The 27,712-nt window shown below is 37.5% G+C and overlaps 1 protein-coding gene across 1 annotated transcript; it reads left to right on the top strand.

Moving 5' to 3' along the window:
* The first annotated feature begins 604 nt into the window (after positions 1 to 604).
* Positions 605 to 24,114, top strand: LOC139963780 (eukaryotic translation initiation factor 3 subunit G-like). The gene is made up of 10 exons (XM_071964906.1): positions 605 to 753; positions 1,709 to 1,758; positions 2,688 to 2,776; positions 4,126 to 4,185; positions 5,484 to 5,588; positions 6,824 to 7,007; positions 8,445 to 8,564; positions 17,554 to 17,687; positions 19,483 to 19,589; positions 21,509 to 24,114. Exons 1-10 carry the CDS (start codon positions 620 to 622, stop codon positions 21,525 to 21,527), a joined length of 1,002 nt encoding a protein of 333 aa, XP_071821007.1. The 5' UTR covers positions 605 to 619; the 3' UTR covers positions 21,528 to 24,114.
* The last annotated feature ends 3,598 nt before the right edge of the window (positions 24,115 to 27,712 follow it).

Below are 27,712 nucleotides of genomic sequence, written 5' to 3'. Positions count from 1 at the left end.
CTCAATATGATGCATCCACCAACTAAGTATGGAAGTATCCACGATTTGCATCATTAGATTTCATGTAGAAGGGTTTGCAGAGTTTAACCTCTGGTGACCTGAAATTAGATTTGTTGCCATCGGCGCTGTTCAACAATTGCCCAACCACGTGACTTAAAAAATAGCTTTCACAATAAATTCACTTGGTCTTCATATGCTTACTTTACGCACGTCGTTAATTAGGATATGTGGTTAGTCTAGCCTGCTGTTTAGAATTATTTCCATTGTTGAGTCTAGTAGTAGCAGTAGTAAGAGTACCAATATGGCTTTAGGTGTAATAGTAGTAGGCCTAGTAGTAGTAGTGAAAGTAGCCCACGTATCATGCATTCTCCTGCGCTGGTGATAATTGTTGAATATCGTGCGAAACGCCTATTTTTACATTACGCGGTTGAGCAATTTTGAACAGCGCCGATGGCAACAACGTAAGTTTAGGCAACGGAAGTTTAGACATTAACGTGAGTTCGAACAACAGCGTGGTAAAACAGCAGCAACAACTTTGTAGACAACAACAAACTCAGTTTAGACAACGAAATAAGTATCCCTTTTTCGCGTTCCATAAATATACGCAACACGTTCAACCATGGCTGCTAGTTTCCTTTCTTGCTTCGAGAAACGACTTGGTCAAGTCAATGTAGTTGCATGCTACACATTGCATTGCGAGACATATGCTCAGCTTGCAACGTATTCCGACAAGAATAAAAAAATGGATTCTCCGTAAGTGCATTTATTGCAGTTCTGGGGTCATTACAAAATACTCAATTTATGTGCTCAATGCATCCCAGTGTTTCATATTTAGGAGATTTCAATCATACAAACAAAGATTTACCGAGCACTTCCTGTCGAGTATCTTGCCCACTGTCAAGTGTGGAACTGTTACTGTGTTAGTGTTAGGATAGGGCTAACGTTGCATGCACTTGTTAGTGTTAATCGTTAGTGTATGTTACAGTTAGGCCTAGGTTAGAAGGCTCTGTGGCTATTCGATAGCGCCAAAAAACTGTCGGTATACTACTAGTACTAGTATTTCGGTATGCTCATGAAAGAGGTACACAATGATGTCTTTGATGTCACAGAAAGCTAGCTAGGTTACAATTTTGGTCGCGCTCATATTACTTAGGCTTCTCTGAATTCTGGGGTAGGCCAGACCTAAAGTTCCTATCACTTAATCAGTAAAACATATTGTTGTTTGTCAACACAACAGAATAGGGTCCATGATCAGTGTCAGATGTTGTGGTGGCCGTGTTTTGTCATTAAATAACCAAAGTTTTAGTAAATTCTGTGTGGTGCGAGTTTTCAGTTGGTAGTTTCACTATGTCTAGTTCTGGTGTGCTGTTCTCCCAGTGTACAATAGGCATAGTTTACTGTAAGTTCAATTTTAAACTATTTTCCATAGCTTAATTAAATTAATAGTTTTTATTGATTGGCTTGGTCTAGGATCCCAAGGACTCAGACTGGGATATGCTGGATCGACTCGACTTCAACACTGGTTGATACCTTTGAAATAAATAAAACAAATTACTGTCGATTTTGCAATTGTCACTTAGCTACACAATCTTTGCTGTATTATTTTGACTATGTTTTTCTTTTACCAAATTTGTGGTGGTTGGGCACTTTGGTTGAGCTGTATGGTGCATCACCTTTTGACTATCTTTTTGTTATTTGGCTTTCACAGGACTTTGAATTCAACCAGTTGGGCTGATCAGGTTGAGGAAGGAGAACTCCGTAAGTCACAATCAAGTTTGGATGCATGCTACCAAAGATGTCAACCTAGCAACTAGTGCTTGTCTGATATGATTTCACTATTTCGTTAATAAAGGTCATCTGGATTTCTGCTAAATGTTGTTGAAAATCATATAACCATGATTCATATATGATTATTATTTATGATTATTTGAAGTTCACATATGAACAAACTTAAACAAATAATTTAACTGTCACTGCATTAAAAGCTGCATTTCTTATCACTGTGTAAAACTTTAATGATAAATTTGAATGTTTCCTATTGTCTGAAAATAACTGATCAAAATAACTGAATTTATGATCAAAATCAAATCTGTTTCTTGTTCATTCATGTAGAGAGAAAATCTAGGACATCTTTGTGTGAACATATTTTGCATTTTTTCACTGATACTTGGTTCTGTAAAATTTATGATTGTTGTGCCAAGATTTGGTTTAATGTGGTGTTTAGAGGCTACTTCTATGATTTCCCATAGAAAGAGCAGCAGAGGCTCGATACAATGGTACTACAGTATTATGTGATATTGATGGTTAGGACCTTCCAACTTAGTAGACTTCACATCAGCATGTGTTACATGTTTTTGATTAAAAATAAATAAAAAACTGAAAGATAATTGATTTTGCCAAGACTTTCTCCTACCACATGCATGTTTAACTTCATGTTGGCTATTAGCTGAAATAAAATAACGGTAAAAACGGGGAAAAGAACTCCTCTCTACCATTTCAAAGCAGAGTTGAAATTACAAAATTCTCTCAGGTGGAGCGATACCTTTCCAGTCATGGGTGAATATAACACAAGTATTATTGAGTAAAATTTTGCAAACTACATCGTTGATGTCACTGCATCATTTTAATTTATCTTTAAAATTTGTGTAGTAAGTTTGAAGTAACTAACATTTTCTTTGCCCACGCAGATGCTCTCCCTCCTTCAAAAACCACATTCGATGGGAGCATCAAGAGAGTGATCAGTTATAAAAGGAGTGAAGAAGACAAACTACTAAAGGTACATAGTTAATCTGCAATTTAATATGATAGTAGTATATGGAGGACTCTTCTACCTGCCATCAACATATATCAACCTGCCATCAACATATACCAACCTGCCATCAACATATATTAGCCAGCCATCAACATATCAACCTGCCATCAACATATATCAGCCTGCCATCGACATATATCGGCCTGCCATCAACATATATTAACCTGCCATCAACATATATCAGCCTGCCATCAACATATATCAACCAGCCATCAACATATCAGCCTGCCATCAACATATATTAGCCTGCCATCAGCATATATCAGCCTGCCATCAACATATATCAACCAGCCATCAACATATATCAGCCTGCCATCAACATATATTAGCCTACCATCAACATATATCAGCCTGCCCTCTGAATGCAGGAAATCATTTATCCGGTATCGCAAAATTGGCAACTTGCTATACAAGCTCACAGATGCATATTTTATGAGAAAAAAATCAGAACCTTCAATATTTGAACACCTAACTTACTCTGTGTAATGTAAAATGAAACAGGAGTGTTCCAGAAAAGAAGGCAAAATGTTAGGTTAACATCAAGGTCAAACATAAAGTCATCAAAATGGACCATTTAATACAACAGTAAACTTGAATCAGCCAATGTCAAATGGATGCCAAAAGTCAGATTTTATAATGCTCCAGAAAGAAGTAAAAAAAGAAAAACCAAATGCCTTTGGGGGAGTAGTGTTTCTTTATTGTTTTATATCCTTGGTTCTATTTGCAATTATTTTAGGGTTCTTTGTAACATGATCGTAATCCAGGAAAGTGATTTAAGTTTGCTAAGCTTACAGTATTTGCGAGTGAATGAGCTACTTTATTTGAGCTTCAGCAGAAACCAACATTTTCCTTTATCTGGAAGGCATGTTAAATTTGTGATATTTTCATCAGCTACAGTCAATGACGTTGTAATCCTGTATATAACAACCACCAACCACCAGATTGGTAGTGAGCCTGTCCTCTGTCATTACTGCCTGTACTTATCCCCATGAATTGTACTAAACTCCTACCTACTTTGAGACTATTTGCTACAATGCATTCTGAATATGATGTAGACAACTGCGGGACGACCTCGAAACCTAATTTTGGTTGTCAGAACAGAAATTTTATTCTTTGCGGATTTGCCGTTAAACTTCTAACCTTGAGTGGTATTCGGTGTTAAATCGGACCACACTAGCTGCTTTTAAGTTGATTTGATTTAATCAGTTGAAGAAAGTTTGCCAAAGAAAAATTGCCCAAGCAAGAGACGTTTTGCAGAAGAGTTATATTGTTACAACGAAAGACAATATATTTTTGTTTTTATTTCTTTATAGGTTGTTCAGACTTTCAAGATAGAGAAGAGGAGAGCCTCAAAGACAGTAGCAATGAGGAAGGTGAGTGATCAGGGAAAAGTCATAAAATTCATGGCGTGGAATAAATTGTAACATATCATGCAAGACCCAACACACCCTTTGTTTGAGCACTATAATTATAACAGCTCTGGACTGCGTTTGTGCCCACCACGTACACTTAGGGGCCGTTACAGATACTCATTTGTGCCTAATTCTATCCTTGTATTTAATTCACAAGTGAGAAGATAAGTTTCTTATTTGTAGGACTTGCTGTATATTTGTTTGTATTACTGTATGTGTATCGCAGTCTATTGATACTTATACTATTGCTTTTCTTTTCTTTTTTCGTTTACGACCTGTGTAAGCCGAATTTCCGATTGTGGACAATAAATTCAAATTCAATTCAATTCATTTGATCATACTCGGTGGCCCTAGTATTGATATCCTACCTCCTCCTGTGTATACCATCTGAAACATTCGTTTGCTCTCATTAAGAGAAATGTTGAAGTTCTATACCTATGATTTATGGTGTTTACTCATGGTAAATTGAATGGCTGCAATCATAAAAAGTTATTGACCATTGGTAAATTAAAAGAATATCCTGGTGGCTAAAGTTGATAGCTGAACAAAAATGCTGCATTTTTTTTGAATCTAACTGTGAAAACCACATCCTCATAGCATTTTGTATTGTGAAGATATGAATTTTATAAAATTTAGTGATATTTTGTAAATGCATCTGGCAACAGCAGAATGGATGATGTCATCAGGGCACTTCAGTTGAAAATGTCTTTGTTTTTTTTTTAGAATATCCCAATCATTTATTCACAAACTAAAAACAACATTTCTACAAAAAGATGCATTTTCATGAAATTTTAAGTACAGAGAACTTTGACAGCTATGCAAACATTCCAAATGAATCAGGTTTCAAGGATAAAGCAACAAGAAGATTATATTGGATTAGTAAAGCTTCTAAAGAGCGTTTACCTAAATGACATTACAGACCCTCTATTGTGATCCAACTTCCTGGAGTAGTTGAGGGTTTAGCCAGTCTATAGGTTACATTTAACCAAGCATATCTCCAGTTAGGGATAAGATATTGAGATGGGGGTTTCAATTAGCAGTGTGGAATAGTTTATTCTTCAATAGAAGTTTCACATTGTCTGTCACCAGAATACCCCTTTAAATGGCTGCAATCATAAAAGTTATTGACCATTGGAACAAATTGAAATAATTTGGTAAAGTTCTATGCTGGCATCAATCCATGGGTCAGTGCTTACATAAATTTTTGGGGAAGTTTCAGCTTTCAGTGACCGTGGACTCCTTTTTTTGCTTCATCACAGGCATGGAAGAAATTTGGAGCTGCAGACAGTGATGGGCCTGGACCAAATCCTGCTACAACGACAGTCAACGATGAGATCTTTATGAATTTTGTAACAAATAAAGAGGTAATAGTTAGGAATGCCAGTTTCTTTACTTTTGCAGTTATTCCTTATTTTATTTTGTTTCTATTTTGAGTGCAAAGTAATCACTAAAAATTGCAACTGATCATCATTCTCAGTGTTTACTGACAGACCAGTCAATGTTTATTTGTCACTAATTATAAAAACAGCTTTGACAGATCTCTTCCCGGGATACTTACGTACTTACAAACTATCGTTATAGTGACCAAATTTACATACAGATAACTCTAGTTAAGAGATGCAAACAGTTTTGCTATTTTCCCTGAGGTGTGCTGTATTATGTTTTTCTGTCATTCCTGACTCCCATATGCTGTTCCTGGCAAGTCAGTACCGTAAGCCATTTTTAATTTGGTGCATAAATTATAGATTTATTGTTTGATAAACTATGCTATTGAGTTCAGTCCATTTTGGTTTACATGACACCCTTCTCTTGTCAACTCAAAGATGACCGACTGCCTGGCACATCCAAGCGACATTTTACACTTGTGAATAGTATGCTAGCCAGAAACAACTACTTTTGAGAACCTAGTGTACATTAATGTGTTATGAAGGAAAAAAGATTAAATATATAAACAATAACTATATGAATTGATTAACCGGCTTACAGAGGCCACTACCAATGCGCCAAATATTTTGGAAAGCTTTTGAAATATAAAGTAACAGTGCCACCATCTTAGTTGGGGCACAACCATATAAACATCTAGGGGCTTCTGTCTCCCCCCCCCCCCTCGATCAGAATAAAAAAATCAAGGGAGTACCAGCCCCCCCCCCCACCTCGAAAAAAGAAAAGAAATAATAAAAATAACTAAATAAAAGCAGAGTAATACATAAGAAAGTTGCTAGTGCACTTATACATAACTATATGATGTTGGAACAATACAACCTAAACGGTTGAAGATTCTTCAACATTGTTTCGAAAAGTTGACAAACAAAAGCACATTTTTGAAAGCAAGCACACCTTAGCCCCACCCTCCCCCTCCCCCTGCGCCTTTGTCATGGAATAACTTTGGTTGAGTCCATGCCACAAAGACTTTAGAAACAATATTGTAATAAGAAAAGAAAAAGATTGCCATCTAAGAATACTTCATTTGCAAAAAATGTTCCCCAGGGGAGGGAGACATCCCCACCCCTTAGACCCCTCTCCCAAGATTCTTCCTATTCAGAAAAATAACTCATTTATTCTCATTCTTTGTTTTCTCATTTGGTTGATTTGACTGCAGGAGTTGAACAATCAACCAGAGGAAGATCCCTTACAGAAGCTGAAAACCACAAAAATGGGGATGTGCCGTGTCTGCCAGGGTGACCATTGGACCACCAAATGTCCCTACAAAGATACCTTGGAAAATCTCCGTAAAGAACTATCGGCACAGGAACAAGGAGAGGCTGGTGCAGAAACACCTAAAGGTAAGGTCGCCAGCTTCCACCAGGTGCTTTGCTCACCCAAAACAGCGTATTGGATTGATTTTTTTGTTTTCAATCAAGCTAACAAAAAGTTTCCAAACCTATTTGACACTTTTATCTGGTTAAAATACAGTTTATGACCACCACTATTAAAGCAGCATTTTGCGTTTTGTCGCTGTTTCCACTTTTTTGACAAGTCCATCAAGTTTTTTACATATATCAATCACAAAACAGTAAACAAAGATATTAGCCAAGTTTTTTCCCTGCCAAAACTGTTAATTGGCAAGTAATTGAGGACATTTGCAGACATTGAGAATAGAGTCGTCCGACAAATTACACATTTAATATGAAACGCATACAGTTCCCCCCAACCCACTAGTTTGAATTCAACCAATCAGAGATGCAGTTTTAGTTATGAGCCGTTGCTAAAAATAGATTCAAAAAGGCGATTTGGTAACTTAGTACAACCAGTGAGCTGGACTCTAACAGCTCCCTGGTACAACTGCCTTAGACAATCTACACAAATCAAGCAGTGTGTTGCAATTACGTATTGGCCAATGACGTTCGTATCTCTTAAATATTCATATGATGGGCGAGGTTTATTTGGATCCCAACGGAAAATATCTTTGAGAAAAACAAAGTTGAAAGTTGTAAATTTTTCAACTTTTATGCCACCATTTGAAGTAAGATTTGAATAGATAAGCTAGTTATGTATGTCGTTATGGCATCTTGGAATCAGTGAGGTTGAGAAAAAAAAGGACGCAAAATGCTGCTTTAAATTATATTAGCTACTTCAGAATCCTGAAACCTCAAAACACTGTTAAGTTCTCCAAAGGTAACGGCTACATGAAACTCAAAACTCAGCTTCGCCTTCGTGAGCACAAAATCCCTATTGTTTTCTATGGAGGTAATAGGTCAAAGTCTAAACCTAATGACACTGTAAAATTCTCCCACAGTAAAGGCTGGGTGAAACCAAACTTGCTATGCAGCTCCACCTTGGTGAACACAAAAACCCTATTGCTTTCTATGGAGGTCATAGGTGGTTTAAAGTCAACAGAGTTCAAAGTCTGCAAACATAAACACTGTAACCCTTAAAGCAAAGGGCAGATGAAGGTCGTTTAATTACTTCAAATTAGTTTTGTATTTCCACCTTAGTAAGCACAAATAATTTTATCATTGTCTTTGTTGGTCAAAGGTCATTTGAAGTCAAGAGAAATTTGGAAAACCATGTAAACAGGCACATAAATGTAAGAATTTTGATGATCATATGAATTAGAATGGTCAAAAAAGTCTTATATGAAGTGTTTCATTACAAATTTTCATGTGCAAGGTGGCATAGAATCACCAAGCCATTTGGTTTTCTGGATGTAATGTATCGTCACTCATATCAGAAGTTTTTAGATAACTTTGCTTTTGTATTTCTACAATTCATGTTTACAGCTGCAACGGAAGCTGGAGAAGCACCAGAAGGTCCCAAGCCTCCCTCTACTGGTAAATACATTCCCCCAGCTGCCAGAGAAGGTGGAAAGAGGAGGGGTGAATCCATGTTCACGAGGAAAGGTAAGATGTGGACGTTGTTCTTCTCCATAAGGATTGGTTCAGATTCATTATCTTAGGCCTATATTAGTTTTATGGAACACTGCCTCGCACAGCTGAGTAAGGTTGTCACTTTGTGTAAAAGAATTTGATTTGATTTCATAATAACCTAAATTACCGAAGAAAAGATTGGTAGAAGTACTTGTTGAGTGACTGTCGCATTGCTATACCAAGGAGGATTGCAGTTGGTATATCATGATGCAGGGATGTGCCCACACTGGGCGGCCCCGCCCAGCACTAAAACTTACCGCCCAGCACTGTCTTAAAAATCGTGAATTCCACCCAGCACTATTTTCTTCTAAAATCCAGACATTCCTAACAATATATTTCACAAAAAAAAATAAAAAATGTAAATTGTTAGCAAAACTAGTGAATGTGCTACACAAGTGCCAGCATTTGGCATCTGAGCACCTTCAAAAATCGAAAAATTTCTCAAAGGGGAGGGGGACACCTCCTCCCCCTTAGACCCTCCCCAGGGCGGCGATCAGTATACCCGGCACTCAGGAAATCCTGGGCCCATCCCTGATATCCCTGATGATGCTTTGAACACTCTCAATGTGTTCCTGGGTCGTGTGTTCCTCGTTGCTGGGTCGAATACCTTAGCCCCATGGGGTTGTCATGGAGACACTTTGTGGAAAACAATAAATCTGATCCTGCATGGAGATAATCCCATTCAAAAGTCTTACATTTAAGTTCTAACCCTAGCTTTGGTTCTTTGAAAACTCTTGCCGACACAATTACTAAGAGTAATTACTGTACTAGAAGAATGTCTCTGATGGTGTTGTCTTTGGACAATGGTTTGCAGAGGCTTAGGTGTTTCATGATTATTTCCTTGATGTTTTTCTGAGTGAAATGTAAGAGACTTCCATCGCCATATTCTTTGTGACGTCCAGTCGGGAGAATGCATTCAGAAACTTAGCTAACATTTGATGTCTGTATAAGAACTGCAGAAGTGAAATTAATGACAATGAGAGGAATTCATTAGATTTTTAGCAAAAAATTGTCAGTTAAAAACATCTATTAAAGTGAAGTGTAATCTTCCACCACCCCCACTACGATACCTGCTTTCTGTTATAAGTTATTGTTAATTCCGTGCAATGATGCAGACCACCTTAAAAGTCGTGCAGAGTTTGAGAAATAAGTAATAGATTATGTAGAGTTGCTGATTATATTTAATCCACCTTTCAACAATTCCGGTAATTAGTAACAGCAGTAGTTTAAATAGTCTGCAAGAGCGTTATGCAATTTTCCTTCTGGTCCACCTTCTGGTTTACCTTGTGGTATTAAAGTGCAGTGAACTCCCCGCCCCCCCTCCCCCCCCTCTACGATACCTGCTTTCTTTTACAAGTTGTTGTAATATTCCGTGCAATGATGCAGACTACCTAAAAAATCGTACAGAGTTTGAAGAAATAAGTAATAGTTCATGTAGAGTTGCTGTTGATATTTAATCCACCTTTCATCAATTCCGTTAAGTAGTTACAGTAGTAGTAGCTCAAATAGTCTGCGAGAGCGTTATGGAGTTTTCCTTCTGGTCCAAAATGGCCCGTGTAATCAGCTGGTTATTAGTCCCAAGAGTGAGGGTCGATGAGGCTGAAGGTTTGGATACTCACGAAAGCGGTTGGTGTCGACAATAAAACTGGTTTAAACAAGGAAACCAGGTTTTAACCCTCGCATTTGAAAACATAACCAAAGTAATTTCTGAGGTTGTTTACTCCATATTTTCTGATGTTTTAGGAGATATATTTTAAATTGTCCAATGTCTTTTCGGTATACCTTACTGTAAGGATTAAACGTTGTTTTCCTATCAAAATAATGAGAGATTTAGTTGAATTTTTTTTTAAAGATTCAAAAGGAAAAGATAAAAATTATCTCTTTGATGCCCTCAATCTCTTCTCTCTAAGCTGTCTTTATCCATTTCTGAAATAATATCAAAGAAAATGACAAAGTTAGATATTATTTTAAGCTACGTTGAAAGCGTGTATAGCTCTCTGTGTGTTGGTTTGTCAATGTATCGGCCGCATCGTTGCTTGTATTGACTCATGGGATGTTTCCTTCCCGCCCTTCCTGATTGCAAGTTGGCTGGCAAAATATACTTATTTATAGTTTGCTCTTAAGAAACACCACATGATGTACTCTAGGGTTCCCCACTTTTTTCATGAAATGTGAAACAGACCGAAACCTGCAGGTTTTGTGCCAAACCGGTTTGAGTTACAAAGTCGGGTTACGGAACAGCCGTACGGTTTTGTGTCCTTTATACTGTATATCCAATGCAGGCAGCACTAGACACATTGGAGCTATGAAAGTGTGGTACTGTAGTCTGTTAAATTCAGTTTCCCTGGATGTAACAGACAATATTTTGAAAATATTTATTCCATTCTTGTGAAATTAATATTCACGGAATCTACCTGCTTTAGTTTTCTTGATGAAGTGTACTGGGTTGCTACAGAATATTTTGCAAAGAAGTTTAACCAGCTGTTTGGAAAAATTCCTTGTGATGGATTGTTGTAGTGTTGCAAATTCGTTGTATGAAGGAAGAACTACGTTTCATGATGATAGGAAAGGTTTCCAGTTACAGCGGACCAGAAACCGAGTGGATGATTACTTTCAAGTAACCTTTGACATCATTACCGTCTAAATTCATTTAACGTTTGTCATATTACTTTCCGCTGAAAGATTCAAAATCAAGAAATGATGAAATGAATATGATCTTCTGGACTGCAAAAGTTGATAGGTGTAAGCCTAGGCATGGGCTGTTGAATCTCTGTGAGTGATGTCAGTTATAGGTCAAAGCTAATTGTAATCATAGAGCTAATTTTGGCCATTAAAAGTATGACAAGATGACCGAAATCACCCCACCCCCCGTGCCCCACCCCATGTTGGAAATGAGACCTTCAATGTTTGGATCATACTGTAGTAATTAATATAGAATGCCAAAGTTCAATTGTAGCCATTTTATGTGATTTGTCATGTGACATGTCTTTAAACTTAGATCCCGTAAATCCTAGAAGGATGATAGGCTTTAAACACTTGGTCAGTGTTTTGCTGCAAACATTATGTGTCAGTTTATCATGCCCATTAATTCTCAGTGCCTATGGACTATGTTGGATCTACAAACGCTGTACTGACTGAATGTAAACAGTATGCGTTGGTCGCTCTTTTCCATTTTTCTATCAATGCCTATCATTTCTTTGGGATCCAAATTTTTGTTACTACTGTATGGATCCCAGTGCTATAGCAACAGAACTGTGTGTACACACAGAATACTGTATGTTGATTTCTCTCATTCATTAAGTTCCAAAACCGATAGATTTTGTCAGGATCTAATTAAATCTAATCAATTCTAAATCTAATCTAATCTAAATTTACTGCCAATTGTGTGACCAGTGATAAGACTGCCATATATCTCACCATTTGTCCGTTTCTCTTTCTCGAGCATTAGGCGTTGCTCTTCTCGATATACTTTCAAAACCCATATGTTGCTTTTAGGATTTAATTCTTCCAGTATAGATCTAAGTGATATAATCTCCATATTTTCATTTGTCTCTTTCATTTACTCTCAGTAAAGAGTTTTCAGCTCTTCAGGTATATAAACTGTGTTTGTATTTTCTTGCATGAAGCTTCAAAATAAAAAGAGAGAAAAATAATATAAAATTAAATTAATAAACCCCCAAAATGCAAAGTTTAGAAAATGTGTCATTCACCCATGATTAAGGCTTCAAGTTGATCTAAGTAAACTTCTTACCTCATCCCTCAGTCATTAACTTCAGCTCTTACAATTATTACTTAAGAAAACAGCGTTATTATCTTTCCCGCTATAATTTTGGTATCAACAGTTTATAAAAGTGAATTTTGTGCCCTAGGCAAGCTGTCAGCACAAGTAAATCAGAGCTTAAGACTAAGATGTATCTCGTTATCCTTCCATAATTAGCCTACCATGTTAATGCAGCTTTGAACTGTCACGTCTATTCTCCGTAATAACGAACACAACGTCGTACGTCGTCCTGTGACATCCCAAATCGACAGCACATAATCTGATCCTGCTACCACTTTATGTCGAAATAAAGAGAAACATTGGAATCTCATTTATCAAACTTAATTTCCTTTGAAATTTATTTAACCGCCCATACAGATGTCACAGATTTCTTATTTGGCCCTTGGAGACTGTGTCTTTTATTTAAAACTTAGCCAGAAAGAAAAATAAGAAGAAAAAAAAATACCATAGCTAGACCTAACGGCTATCTCTGAATCTTTCATGGGTGAAAGCTTTTTAAATATCGCCCTCAGGTAGTTTTTATCCATTTTGAGAGATTGAAGCACCGTGGGAGTTTTCTCATCGCCAGAGAGAGCTAAGGGCTTCATTCCTCTTTCATAAATCTTCTCTTAGTCGTCAGTGACGGTAGTTATGCCCTTAACAGCGACAGCGGTGTGAGTAAATTTTTCCCTCTCTGTTCGGTGGAGAGAGAGATAGAGTGAGACTGAGTTTGTCGACCGCATTAACTTGAGTGTTGTGCACACATGCAGAATTCCCTTTTCCACGCGTCGTCGTCACATCTCTTTACTTCTCGTCTCTTATTCTTTCACCTTTCTGTGGTTTGAAATCATTCATCTTGGGAGCTGAGATACATGTTGACATTTAATGGGCTTTTGGTCACAGATGTCTGAGGTTTCTCTGTGGTGGTGGCAATTTTATATTTGTACATTGCTACATTCCCTAATCCCTAGTTGCACTCGGATATCTGCGGGGATGTCTGGTGATGATGACGGGCGCCTTTACGCCGGAAAAACTTCCAGTAGTCAATTGCATGAATCGCTTTAGTAATGTCAATTTTCTGTAGAGATTTGTCGACTGCATTAATTTGAGCGGCGTACACCTTTGAAATTCTGGAATCGACACATTGTTGTCATCATGTATTCTTTTGTTTCTTGTACATATCAGTCGTTAGCTCCATCCCCTCTCCCCCCCCCCCTTCTCTTGTGAATCATCAATCTTCCTATTCTTACCTGAATTCTCAACTTTTGTTTTGTTTTATAATGTCTGACTGGTGATTTCTAATGTTATACTCTCTGACGTTTTTCCTTCCCCTGGGATGTCACTGGGCGTTTAAGAGCAGGTCAGCTTGTCAGCGTTCAGTGCTACTCGTATAGGTCACCACATTATACCAATCTTAAACAGAGTTGTATATGTGCCGTATCCCTCACTCGATTGGTTGACACAAACTTGACAGTAGAGTGTGATGAAATGCCCTCTCCCCCCCCCCCCCATCCCACTCCCACAAGCCAATTGTTTTACCAAGTGTTTCTACAGGGATTACAACTGTCAGATTTAAAGAGATTCAGATATCTGTGTTATCCCATCATTGACATTCCCCATGGCCGGACACTACTGTACCTGTTGTCAAATCATTTCCATATTTGACTTTTACATGGTTTCTCATTCCCTTTTGTCAACTTTTTATGGAAACAATTTCTGTGTTATTTGAGAGATATGAGGATTGGGGTGAGGGGTGCCAGATTTGTTGCCATTTGACCAACTGCTTCCCAAAGAAGCTAGGGTCCTCTTAAAGTCAAAGTACTTGATTATACATAACCACATTTTCCATTAGTGATTTGTGTTTTTGTAAAAACAAAATTGTTGGATTCATTTGATGAAAATCATTTTCTTTTCTTTGTTGTTAAACTATTATATTTTGAATTAATGTGTGTTCAGTAGGTTTAACATGAAATGATTTTGGTGGTTTATGCAGGATCCACAGTACGTCTTTTGAACAGAACCAGGTTTTAATTCTGAATAACATTTAGAATTGATAATTTACTAATTGTCAACACATTGAACATGGCCTTTCATTTCATGATTATTATTATTATTACACCAGTACTTATAGAGCGCAATATCCCGAAGCTCAATGCGCTGAACAAACACGTAAACTATAATTATACAACAATTAACCATAGACTTCCTTGAAGTAATGCGTTTTCAACAAAGATGTCGAGAACATTATTGTTAAATCTACTTGCTGTACAGTAGATAGTTTGTTTAACTGACAAATAAAGCCAGGGTTGGTACTTAGTTAGTGCCAATGTACAGTATGTATTCCATTGAACCTTTTCATGTTAAATTCCTATTTTAGTACAGAGTTTCTGTTGGCTCTTTTTAAAAAAAATCATTTAAAATTATAAAGCAAATAAACATGTTGATTTATAGCAATAATTTAAAAACAAAATCTAAACTTTTAAAGCAAGATTTAAATCAGTGATTTTAATTGACCAACCCTACTGTTGTGGTTCTAAAGTTGCCACTAGATTTCAACTTAAGCAAATAAGATGTGATGCATGTCACCCTTAATAGTAGATCTGCAACTTAAGTGAAAGTAAAAGTTGTATTGTGCAACATGGTTTATATATATACTTCTATCTAGGTATTTGTGCTGTTATACCAGCATTCATTTTGAAATCTCCTAAGAGATACCGAGCTGTCACATCCAACACTGTATGTATATCTTCAAAAGGGTTCACTTCATTTAGGTGGGCTGGTTTTTAATTTTTTTTTTTTTCTAATCATGACATATGTCAAGCTTTGGGCCAAATGGTTTCTCTCTTCATGTATAGTAATTTGGCTAATTGTCCACCCACCGCCTTCACTTTCAGGGGCGAGAGGAAGGGTACTGTTATACCGTAGAACTGTAGCTATGTTGAGAAGTTAACTTAAATCTCTTTAATAAGATGGAAGAAGAGCAATATAAATGGAAGAAAGTACTGTATCTGTAAGCCAGTCTCAGTGTATATAGAGTGTATGATGGAATGACACAGAAAATACCCACCAAAACTTATGAAGACATTGGAAAGGTAGTTTGCCTTCCTTAGATCAGTGTTGTTCATAGTCTTTCCCTCTGATGGGGCTACCATTGTTAAAAGCAGTCACGATTTAAGTAATTTTCTTTGTCGCTATTTTAAAGAGGTCCTGTCAAATGCCTGAATTGATCCAGATATCTTTGTAGTCCATGGATCGAATTGACTGAATTGATCCAGATATCTTTGTAGTCCATGGATCGAATTGACTGAATTGATCCAGATATCTTTGTAGTCTGTGGATCGAATTGACTGAATTGATCCAGATATCTTTGTAGTCCATGGATCGAATTGACTGAATTGATCCAGATATCTTTGTAGTCCATGGATCGAATTGACTGAATTGATCCAGATATCTTTGTAGTCTGTGGATCGAATTGACTGAATTGATCCAGATATCTTTGTAGTCCATGGATCGAATTGACTGAATTGATCCAGATATCTTTGTAGTCCATGGATCGAATTGACTGAATTGATCCAGATATCTTTGTAGTCCATGGATCGAATTGACTGAATTGATCCAGATATCTTTGTCGTCCATGGATCGAATTGACTGAATTGATCCAGATATCTTTGTCGTCCAAGGATCGACTTGAGACATCCACCTTGAGTACAATAATTCTTTGTTTCACCCAGAACTTTAATGATAAAGGTGAACCATTAATGATTACGGTAAATCATTAATGATTACGGTAAATCATTAATGATTACATAAATCATTAATGATTACAGTCAACCATTAATGATTACGTATAAAATTTACGTGAATCATTAATGAAAACGGTTTGACCCCATGATGAGTATGTCACTGCCACCCCAAGAAACTTTTAATCACACTGTATGCTTCAATAGTAACTGTTTTAAACTAGTCAAATACTGTAGACCTAAACAATACTGATGAAAATACAAAGAAGGTTATCATTTGGAATAAAAGCAGAACAGGTCTGAGCATAGACGTACAATATCCTGTACTGCACAGATTGTAATTGTATAAATATTTGCCAATTCTTATAAGCTTGTCAACAAGACTCTGAGTGGGCTTCTAAGACTATAGGTAAAATTATAGCATTTTACCGAGTTTGCTCTGCTTAGCAGATTGTTTGTACTTGTTCCTTAGCTCTGCCTCATTGTTTGTCTGTATGTCTGTCTGTCTGTCTGTCTGTCTGTCTGTCAGTGGTTATGGAGGTCACCAGAGCCAAGCGGAACCTACGCCAGCGGATTAATATTGTTCATCTGTCATGAAAACATGTCATGTTCATTCTAGAGTTCATTAATTGAAAGCCTGCTCATTTCCTTGAGTGCCAGTTATCTTTGAGAAATCATGCATGCTTGTCTTACTGTTCTTGCAAAAAATGGAATTAAAAACAACAAAGAAAGACCTATAAAGTTAACAAGAAAACAGGCAGATGTTTTTATCCTTATTCTCCCTCATCTTCCTATTTTTTATGTAGTTTTAATTTACTGTATTTGTCATACACTTGTACTTTATATTTATTGAGATGTTTGAAACATGTCTATTCATGATATCGCAGAACTATGTTGGAGTTTTGTAGGTCAAAAGTTCAGTAGGGAAATAATTCCCCTACTGTAGGTACAGTAAGCTCTTATTTGGGGCATTTCATTAATTTTAGTTTTCTAAATCTTTCTATTAGACATACATGTACAAGTCAGCATATTTCTGTCACTAAGGTAATTTGTTTATTCTATATAGTACTGACAGAAAAACAGCTGCAAATTTTGCCATGTTAATTTCTCCAAGATTTTAACCCCCAAGGATGAGTTGCATCTAATAATATCTACTTTGAGCAAATGATATATTTAAGAATGTCACCAAAACCAATTCTACTATAGTAGAGGTTACAACAGATTGGTTATAGACTAACCTCAACCAAAACTGTACTTGTTTCACAAAGTTTTTTCTTCTCATTTTGGAGTGTTAGCTCAGTGGTTAACACCAGTGCCTTGCAATCATTATAAGGTCCCTGGTTCGAGTCACTCCAAGATTAATGTATGTCGTCCAGTTACAGAGTTGTTGACAATTCATAATCATGGATGTTAAATATGAATATTATATATATGAAAATATAAATATGAATTTTTGCCACAGATGAGGGTGCAACCATCAGAGTTACAAATCTCTCAGAAGACACCAGGGAATCGGATTTGAAGGATTTGTTCCAGCCGTTTGGCTCTATACAGAGAATCTTTTTGGCAATGGACAGAAACACCCAGACATCAAAGGTAATGTACTATTGAGGAGTTTTATTTTCTTGAGTTTTCATTATGAGAATGCTTTGAATAGGGTATGATGGTTTAGATCCTGGTGTAAATTTACAGAACAGGATATTTGTTGCCGACAATCTTCAGGATGAAGTTGTGCAGATACAGGTATAAAGGCTAGTGCATGATGGGAGGTTTCCTTCTAGATGATGTAACAACTATATATAGGCGAGTTGTCTTTTTGCTTTAGTGTCAGTTTACTTCCCAAGTTGCTAACTAAAGAAAACGACTCTGTGGATATAAGAAACATTAGTTTATTCAACTTCAAAAGTTGGTCAAATTGTCATCTACTTTGAAGAATGTGAATACCCAAGTCTGAATCTCATTTGAGACTGGAAAATTCTCAACTGTTCTATACTTTCCAGCTTCTCGCCTTTCCAACATTGTGGGAAGTTATTTCGTCACCTCAAATACTGTGTAGCTGTCCAAGTTCTAACTCTTTCACCCTGCTTCCAGACACTTTTGAAGTTTTTACATATTTTCTACAGATGTTTACATGTTAACCAATAAATTCCTAGCCAAAATGTGAATTCATATGAAGATTAAAATGATCCTGGGAACTTAATTTAACTCAGATCTGTGTTCTCAGAAAGGCTAATCAGTGAAAGCAGCTAGAAATCAAGTTTAGTTCAAGTGGCGTTAAATTGTTTAAGAGTGAGAGAAAACGATAGAGAAAACTATCAGAAGTTACAGATGTGCGCTTTGAATGTTAATGTGACATCATGAAAATTTGTAACAAAGCACTCGTGTACTTCCTTTGTAAGAAGAAGAATCTTGCCTAGGATTGCTAGGGCAGTGGTCAGTAGACTATAAATGGTGTGAAGACTCACGCAAAAAGAAACGTCCAATGCCGGTAATCTGACCTAGTTCGAATGAGGTGTAACAGAAGTGTTAGACACCACCATCGATCCCAGAAAATACACACACAGCTTGCTACCGTTGGTAATTAGACAGTTAGTGTATACAGTCAGTACATAACAGCTGCGGCCAATACCCACAGCACAGTATACAAACGATACATCATACATCAGCAAGAAATTATTAAAAATAATAATACTACAGACATCAGAATCCGATGTCAATTTACAATTGATCATCACGTTCAATGTCAGTTGGAAATGATTACGTGTGTTTTTTTTTAAAAGAATCAATCAATTATTATTTATTTCCTGTTGTTGTTCCCTTTTATCCCCACCTCTCATACTCAATCCCATCAATGTCAATCCACTTGACTATCTGTTTCTCCTTCTTCTTCTTCTCATCTCGGTTTTCCCTCTCCCTGTCTCTCTTTCTTTGGCATGTACGTAAACATTAAAAGCCAAGGTCCTCTCAGCGGTTGTGGTATTATAAATAGATAATACATATACATTTTTTTTGGGGGGGGGGGAAACAAGTGATCTCTGATAGCTATCGCATATTCCAAGTGTGTTCTTTCATGCGTTGTTTTACACGGTGACCTTCCCTCCGAGGAGGCACACTTTTCCTTGTTTACAAATCCTCAAGCCCGAGGACAAGATATCTGCCGGAATCTAACGGAAAATACTTCAGTGTGCTGTGCGTTTACTTTGAAAGGTGGTTTTGCAGCGGTTGATATCAACGGTCTCTTGACCGTCTTATCTGGACTTACAGAGTGCTTTCTTAAGTGGTTTGTTTATTCCGTCTAATAACCATGGTATCTTTGTCTCTGATTTCCTCCTCCCCCCCCGCAATTCTTGTTATAATTATTTGATTTTCTCTTTTTCTTTTAATTTTCCAGGGATTTGCATTCATTACGTTCTTCAGTCGGGAATCAGCTGCCAGGGCCATCCAGTCTGTCTCTGGATTTGGATATGATCATTTGATCCTAAATGTAGAATGGGCTAAGTGAGTGTTATTTTGCTTCACACAGATATACAAACAGTACTCGTATGAGATATTAACCATGGTCAGGCAGATTAGAAAAAAGGCGTAATAATAAAAATAAAAATAAGAATAAGAATAAAACAAAAACTGTTTAATAATAATAATAATTAATTAGATTTATAAAGCGCCTTACATTGTAAAACAAACTCAAGGCGCTGTACATATATTTTAAATCTTATATAAATCTAATAAAAAAGCAAACTGCTAATAGCAAACTGCTTTTAAAATTAAAATAGACATATCATTAAAATAGATTTATCAGATCAACCAAACCGTCTGTATATCTGTAAGACTTTGATTAGGCAATGATTATGATATAAACAAGAATGTTGTTCCATGTTTGTTAAATTTGATTTTGGTCTAAGTCAGTATGAATGTCCTTTTTTTGACAGATCTAGTAACGAACGATCTTTGTCGAATGGTTACTCTTTCCATTAAGTAACTAGGTACCTCCTTTTCTCTAAACTAGTCTCATGTGGATTGCCCACATGAGATTTTACAAAACAGATATCTAATATCAATATTTTGTTTGTGGTGTTTGTACTATAAACACTGATGCGTTTATCCAATCCAGGATGATATTTCTTGGCATGCTAATAAGTTTTTAGAAACAAAACAAAAGAAAAACTTAGCTAATTATAATAATATTGAGGATTTATAAAGTGAGACATATCCACCGATAACAGTGCTCAAGGTGCATACTGTAGCAATCTCACCCTGGTCAATGATAACCTGTCGAACTTAACGTGGCAGTAGGGTATACACCTGGGTGAAGAGAGGCAAAACAGCATAATGATGACTCGAATTAGCAACAAAAAGAAAAATTTCTTGAAATTCCAATAAATTACTGTACTTTATGATCACACTTTACATTGTGATCATACTGTATGTTGTGATCATACTGTTCTTCGTGATCATACTGTACTTTATGATCATACTGCACATTATGATGATACTGTACATTGTGATCATACTGTACGTTATGATCATACTGTACTTTATGATCATACTGCACATTATGATGATACTGTACATTGTGATCATACTGTACATTATGATCATACTGTACTTTATGATCATACTGTACGTTATGATCACACTGTACGTTATGATCATACTGTACATTGTGATCATACTGTACAGTATGACCACAATGTACAGTATGATCATACTGTACATTGTGGTCATACTGTATGGTGTGATCATACTGTACATACTGATCATACTGCACAGTATGATCATACTGCTAAGGGCCCCAGTTTCTCTTGTCATCGTTTGCCAAGCTTCAACACCATAAACTGATTTGTGAGCAAATAGCTTCAATAGTGGTTTACTAAGTCTTACACTGTGTATCAGTGGAGCCACTGAGCCTTTGAATGACATGTATATCGTTAAGACCACAACTTGAAATCATCTGCTGTTAAAGTGAATAGGTCAACACCATGACAACCAGTATCTTCAAATTGTTACAATCCTACCATTATAAACCATGTATTGTTTCCTACGACATATTTCGGCATGCATTCCACGATCATTTGTGGCAAGGACAGCTGGGAGACTCTGAGATGTATTACCCGTGACCAATCAGATCTCGTAACCTTGTAAGCAGGGTGTCATCGCATACACTTCATGAAGATTAACTTGTTTCCGATCTTTACATGAATTCTATTCTTAGCATTATTCAAACAAATTCAAATATGTGGAACTCTCTTGATTCCACAAATTAGTACTACTGTGTCAAAAGATCACCTTGTGAACTCTCCCAAAATTTAGAAGTAATTACTAAATTATTCTTTTGACTCTCTTTTGTTTCACTCTCAAAATATTATTCTGCTCAATCGAGAATCAAACTCTGTTATCGCTTTCCTTTCCCCATACAGACCCTCGGGAACTCACTGATGTTGATATGAAAGCGGTATTAAAAGGATACAACCTCGCATTAATGGAACACAGCCCCCAGTCACACACATGTTCCAACAGTCTCTGGAAGCAGGCAAGACCTTGTTGGTATAACACCACAACCACTCCCAAAAGGGAAATGAAATAATTAACTCTAGTTTATTACAGCCTTATACTGTATCGCAGTTGACTGTCGGTCTCTGAAGCTCGGTGATTACTTTTGGTGAATTTTCCCCGGAAACTGTATCAAGATTCAGATATGTGACGTTCTTTGGAGCAGTCAGGGGTTCATTTAAGCTTCTATAGCTCACTCAAGGTAGACACCACAATTGATAATGGATAGACATAATAAACAGCTGGAATAAACAAAAAAATTGAGTTTAGTTTTTTTCAATTTTCTGACATATCTGATTTTTGAAATAACAGAAAGTTGATCAAGTTTGCTGGCTTTGTAAGATGTAAGCATGGAATAAAGGCCGTGCCATTTGAATTTGGTAAGACAAAAAAAAAAACTCTTGAGGGTTGCTTTTAATGATCCAGTGTAAAATTATTTCCAGTGTTTGAAAACAACAAAAAGAAGCATAAAGATATGAATCATCAAAGAGGACGCAGTGACTGTAACTTTCTGTAAAGTTAAGACTTAATGTCCTTCTCTTCTATCCTATTTTTTTTGATAAGGACTGTCAGCACAAACTACTCTTCAAACAACACTTTTAAACTTTTCATCCTTTTCATGTTTGGAAAGACATAGTTTATATTCATGTTGATTTTGTGAAAAGTAGGTAATAAACTAATTTGGTCCTCATCAGTCTCTGTGGAAGAGAAAAGAACTCCGGTTATCATTGGTTAGTCAGAAAATAAAAGTTTTAAGCAGATGTGGCCTGTTATTACATTACCTATAATACCTGCTCCAGACTTTTCATTCATAAATTTTTCGAAATGTGCCCCTTTCTCATCAACACTTTTTTTGCGATTTTGGACCTGTTTTGTTCCTCACAAAGAAACAAAAGTTGATTTGTATTTGTTAACAAGATAGTTTCATCAGGTTTAATCTAGCAAAATACTGTAACATTAAACTCTGTGGGAAGTCTCTGGTATTGATTATACTTGCTATCATTACATTCTAACACCAAGTTGGTTATTTCCCAGGTGGATAGAATCATTCTTCGAAATATTAGTTTCATCAGCTTAAATAGTTTTTCCATGAACCCCCTTAAATGTTCAGTTTTGTGGCAAGGTAGTTCAAGGATTGCCATTTGGTACCATCTGAAGCATAGTGTAAGTTATCACTTGTAGCAAGATTTAAAGCAAACAGGAATTATCAGAGAATGATAACATTGTTCATCATATCACTAGTAGCGTTTGTAACTTCTCTTTCTTGTCATTGAAATCATTCAAATATACATTGTGGAGTCAAGTGTGTTGCATTAATGTTACAACTGAGACTTAAAGGAGCTTTTTTCTTTGTTTACTTTTTTTTAGTTGGCTTGGATTAATTTCTTGATTTATTGGATACTAACATCAATAAATTGATTTATCAAGTTTAATTTCAAAGTTTTACATGAAAGGAAAACTCTAAAAATTGTTGCAAATTTTCCCTAAGTTTGAGAACTGAATCAAATTCATCAATAACTTGCCGAAGAATCAATCAATCAATTGCAATCTTGTTTTGAGTAAAAACTGTTGATTAAATGAAGAAAGCTGGTTAATTTATGAAACAAATCAAAATAAAACAAAACACCATAGAAATCAGTCCTTCCACTCTTTGATTGCAGATAAACTGAGCCTAACCCAATATGCATCTTATCAAGGCTGAAGCAGATGTGTTCATTTAGCATAGTGGATAATTGCCTTTTCATTTTGTTGAGGGGTGTTGGAAGGGGGGATGGGAGGGCACAAATCATTACACTGGTAGTCTGGTGGAACCCAGTGCGTGTGAATTATGGTTATGAAATGCATACAGAAGATTTACAAAATTAATAACCCAAGTGTATTACATAGACATATTACTCATCTATTTAGAATGACGAAATGGATTGTAACATTTAGAGATTGATTCAGTTGTTAACTTTGCAGACAGAAATACGAAAAGATAAATGCTCATAAATGCAACACTGCCTTGAAATAGAGGAATCTTACAAATGATTTTAATGTAACGGAATATCTAACTGAGAAAATTCTTGTGTTAAGTTTTCACTGTTGTGGTGAGAGTGAGATAGCATTATATGCATGTGTACAGTATGAAAGTATGTTATGGTAATAGTGAGATAGCAATATATGTATGTAAACAGTATGGAAGTATGTTATGTTTAGTTGGTTGGTATCTGTAGCTACAAAACAGTTGATGACAATAACATTGTACCTGCACATGTAGCAAGGTGGTGCAGATTGGCACTCCAAATAAAACACTTTCTTCTTAGCCCAATCTGCGTTTGTAAAAGTCATGTTAGAAAACTGTTTCTAAGGCAGAGAAAGTTTCTCAGCATGTTTGTATCGTAATGTTTTTCCCCCCCATTTGTTTTTGCCTTCTAAGCTTAATTAGTTTTTGGTCCGAAACAATAAAATGCATTGTTTTTAGAGTAACTCAAATAGGTTCTCATGTCTTCTGACTGGATAAATGTTATTGAGTTATTGCAGGCCTCTACCATTGGTATTATGATGGATAAAACTACTGGTACGAGTACAATGTACAGGTGCGTATCCAGGGGGGGGCGTTGGGGGCGCGCGCCCCCCGGGTAAGAAAAAGAGGAGAGAAAAAAAAGAGAAGAAAAAAGGAAAAAAGAGGGGAAAAAAGAGGAGGAGGAGAGGAAGGAAGGGAAAAGAAAAAGAAGAAAAAGAGAAAAAGGAGAAAAGGAGGGAGTAAAAGAAAAACGCGAAGACACCGGGGAGAGAAAGAGGAACAGTGACATCATTACAGCGCTGAAGGGTAGCCAGTGACGGATCAATGATTTCGTAAAAGTGTGACTCACCCTACCCCTTACACCGACAACTCCATTTTTTGACGCTTCCATTTTCCTCTCTCACTAATGATCTATATATGTACTATATATGGTCTATCATAACGCGTGTGTAGAATTGTGCTATGAAACCAACTGTGGCTGGTCTCGAACTCGACCGTGTCGTCGGGGAACATGACGCATTTTGGGATGGGGGCGACCGCCCGCCCCCCCCCCCCATTCAGCATTTTTTAAATGATATCGCTAAGTAATTTCAAAATAGAAAGTGCTTAGAGGCAACTTACAAGGCCTGGGAAGTGTCATTTCCAGCGATCTGGGAGACATTTTCGGCCAAAATTTGCTTGTACGCTTCGCGCTAACAAATGGTCTTGGGTAGTGCCATTTCCAGCGATCAAGGAGGCATTTTCGGCCAAAATTTTCTTGTACGCTTCGCGCCAACCTATGGTGGCGCTACGCTTAGATAATTTGCCTACAGGCTTCGCCCCTCCCTTGGCAAATTCCTCGCTACGCGCCTGTTCGAATTTGTAACGCAAACAGCAGATATCACATCATATCAGTGAGCATGAAAATGGCGTTCCAGGATGAAAAGCCTCAAAACTGTCCGAAAAATAACCAAAAATTTTCGCGCAAGAAGCGCGCGTCCAACGTGTTCATGTCAATATCATATAAGCAAGCATCCAACATTACATCGCATGCCATCATGTACCGTACGGTCCGTTCAAATTGCGCAGTATTTCGCGGGATGCTAATGTAAACAACGACATGTCTCATGTAGATGTATAAAAAGCATGGAGGTCCAATTATGTCAAAACTCTCTTTTACATTAGTAATGGCGAATTAGGGGCTGCACCCCCGCCGCGCAGTGGCGGAGCGTCCATACGGTCGGGGGGGGGGGTGGATGCCCCCCCCCTGACGGACTCAAATGGACTGCTGGCGCCTTTTTCAGCTCTTTACCACTTTTTACTTATTCTAGATTATTAACTTTTTTATTGCGCTCTCATCTACTTATTGACATTTCTCACATTTTGTTGCTGTAATTTGGCGATGACACCTATTTATTCTTCGTTTATCTGCAAATTAGCCAGGCCCGGAAAGGGTCATTTCCGGCGATCTAGGGAGTATCTTTATTCAAAAATTTTATGTACGCTACGCGCCAACCAGTGGTGGCGCTCCGCTTAGATAGTGTCGAAAGCGCTCCTACAGACCATTCTCGCCACTCCTGACCAATACCCCTAGCTCCGCCACTGCCGCCGCGCCTCCTACGCCTATGTGTGTAGTGTTCGCTCTCGGAAATATCTGCTTCATTTCCTTCAACCAAGTTTTATAATAGCCGTTATAACAGGTTTTAATGTTTCTACACCAATAAATTAACTCTGTCGGAATTTTCCAAAATTTCGGACCAACATTCTGCATCACACTTCCCTCTACTCGTGCAATTTTGACTGGTCTGTTAGGGGTTCAAGGAAGTTTTTCTATATTGGTTGTCCATAGATGAAATTTTTTACAACATTATGGGTATGTTTTCAAGTGAGTTTATTCACGAGAAATGTGAATTTTCAAATTCTGAACAAATATGGGGCTTAAAACCTTGAAAAGTGGGGCTGACGGGTATTGTGGGCCGCGACGTAGAATCACCTACAAAAGCAAAGATCCACAGGACATGCGATCAGGTCGAACATGATGTGTGCCGGGTTGACAAACTTCAAAAAGGTTATGGATGGAAAAAAAAAACTATTAGGAAATACCTGGTTCTCAGGCAAAAAGTCTACATCTGGTTGGTCATTTCAAGCCCGAGAAGTGCCGTTTCCGGTGATCTGGGGGGGTTTCAAAACAAGAAATTTTCTTGTACGCTGCGCGCCAACCGATGGTGGCGCTCCGCTTAGATAGTAATTCGCGCCCCCCGGGTTTGAAAATCCTGGATACGCGCCTGATGTACCGAGTACAAGTACGAGTATAATGTCCCGAGTATCATTATGAGTACAATGCCCTGAGTACCGTAACAAATAAAATGTCCTGAGTACAATTGCAAACCAATGAGCTTGTGAACAGGAAAGTTTAGTTGAGGACTACAAGTCTGGGTCGGTCAAAGTCTATCAAACTAGCCTAGCGATCTTCCTAGAGAGTTTGATCCTGTTTGGATCTTTGTCTTCAGAGCAACGTGACACAAACACAAGTCGCACAAACACAAAAACAGACAATCAAATTACTTAATTCATACCCTTTTTAGTGTATCTGCCGGCAATTTATCAGGTTTTGAGAGGATTCAAGGTTGGTAGCATGCTGTGTGGTATGATGGTAATCTAATACACTGTACAATTAATTACTTGGTAAGGGGCGTAACTGTTACCCCGATATTCAAATCTGTGTCGGTTCAGAATTGTAAACAAGATGGCTGAAAAAAAAACAGGTTTGACCAAGTCAATCATGTTTATTGATCAATTGGAAAGGGGGAGGGGGATGGCGGGCACCAGGGGTAGATTCAGGTAGCCTGGGCCAGGCGCGGCGGAACAGAAAAATTATTGGGGGGGCTAATGTGTGGAGACTATCTAAGCGGAGCGCCACCATCGGTTGGCGCGGAGCGTACAAGAAAATTTTGGGTTTTTTCAAACCCCCAGATGGCCGGAAACGGCACTTCCCGAGTGTTTTATGCTGCGAATACCTGGCCCTAAAATGTGGGTCTCAAGCCTGCAATTTCTCAGATTGCACGTTAAGTCTGTAAAAACATTGTAATTTGTATATTCGATGGTGTTTTAAGAGAGTAGCTATTACTCGTAGTGTACTCGCAAAGACGTTTTTGAGTGTAGTAAGGGCAGTGGCGGGGCTAGGGGTATTGGTCGGGGGGCAAGAATGGTCTGTAGTGGCGCTTCCGACACTATCTTAGCGGAGCGCCACCACAGGTTGGCGCGGAGCGTACAGAAAATTTTTGAGTAAAGATACTCCCGAGATTGCAGGAAATGACCCTTTCCGGGGCCTTGCTAATTTGCAGATAAACGGAGAATAAATAGGTGTCGTCGCCATTTTGTCGGAAAATACACCGACAGAATATGACAAATGTCAATAGGTATATGAGAGCGCAATAAAATAGTCAAAAATCGCGAATAAGTAAAAAGTTGTGAAAAGCTGAAAAGGGCGCCAGCAGTCCATTTGAGTCCGTCGGGGGGGGGGGGGCATCCGCCCCTGACTGTATATATGGACGCTCGATCCGCGACTAAGTAAGGGGATGTTGGA

The sequence above is a fragment of the Apostichopus japonicus genome, chromosome 22 (genome assembly GCF_037975245.1).
Source record: "Apostichopus japonicus isolate 1M-3 chromosome 22, ASM3797524v1, whole genome shotgun sequence".
NCBI lineage: Eukaryota > Metazoa > Echinodermata > Holothuroidea > Aspidochirotida > Stichopodidae > Apostichopus > Apostichopus japonicus.
The sequence above is the reverse complement of the archived record's forward strand: the minus strand, read 5'-3'. Positions and strand labels throughout refer to the sequence as shown.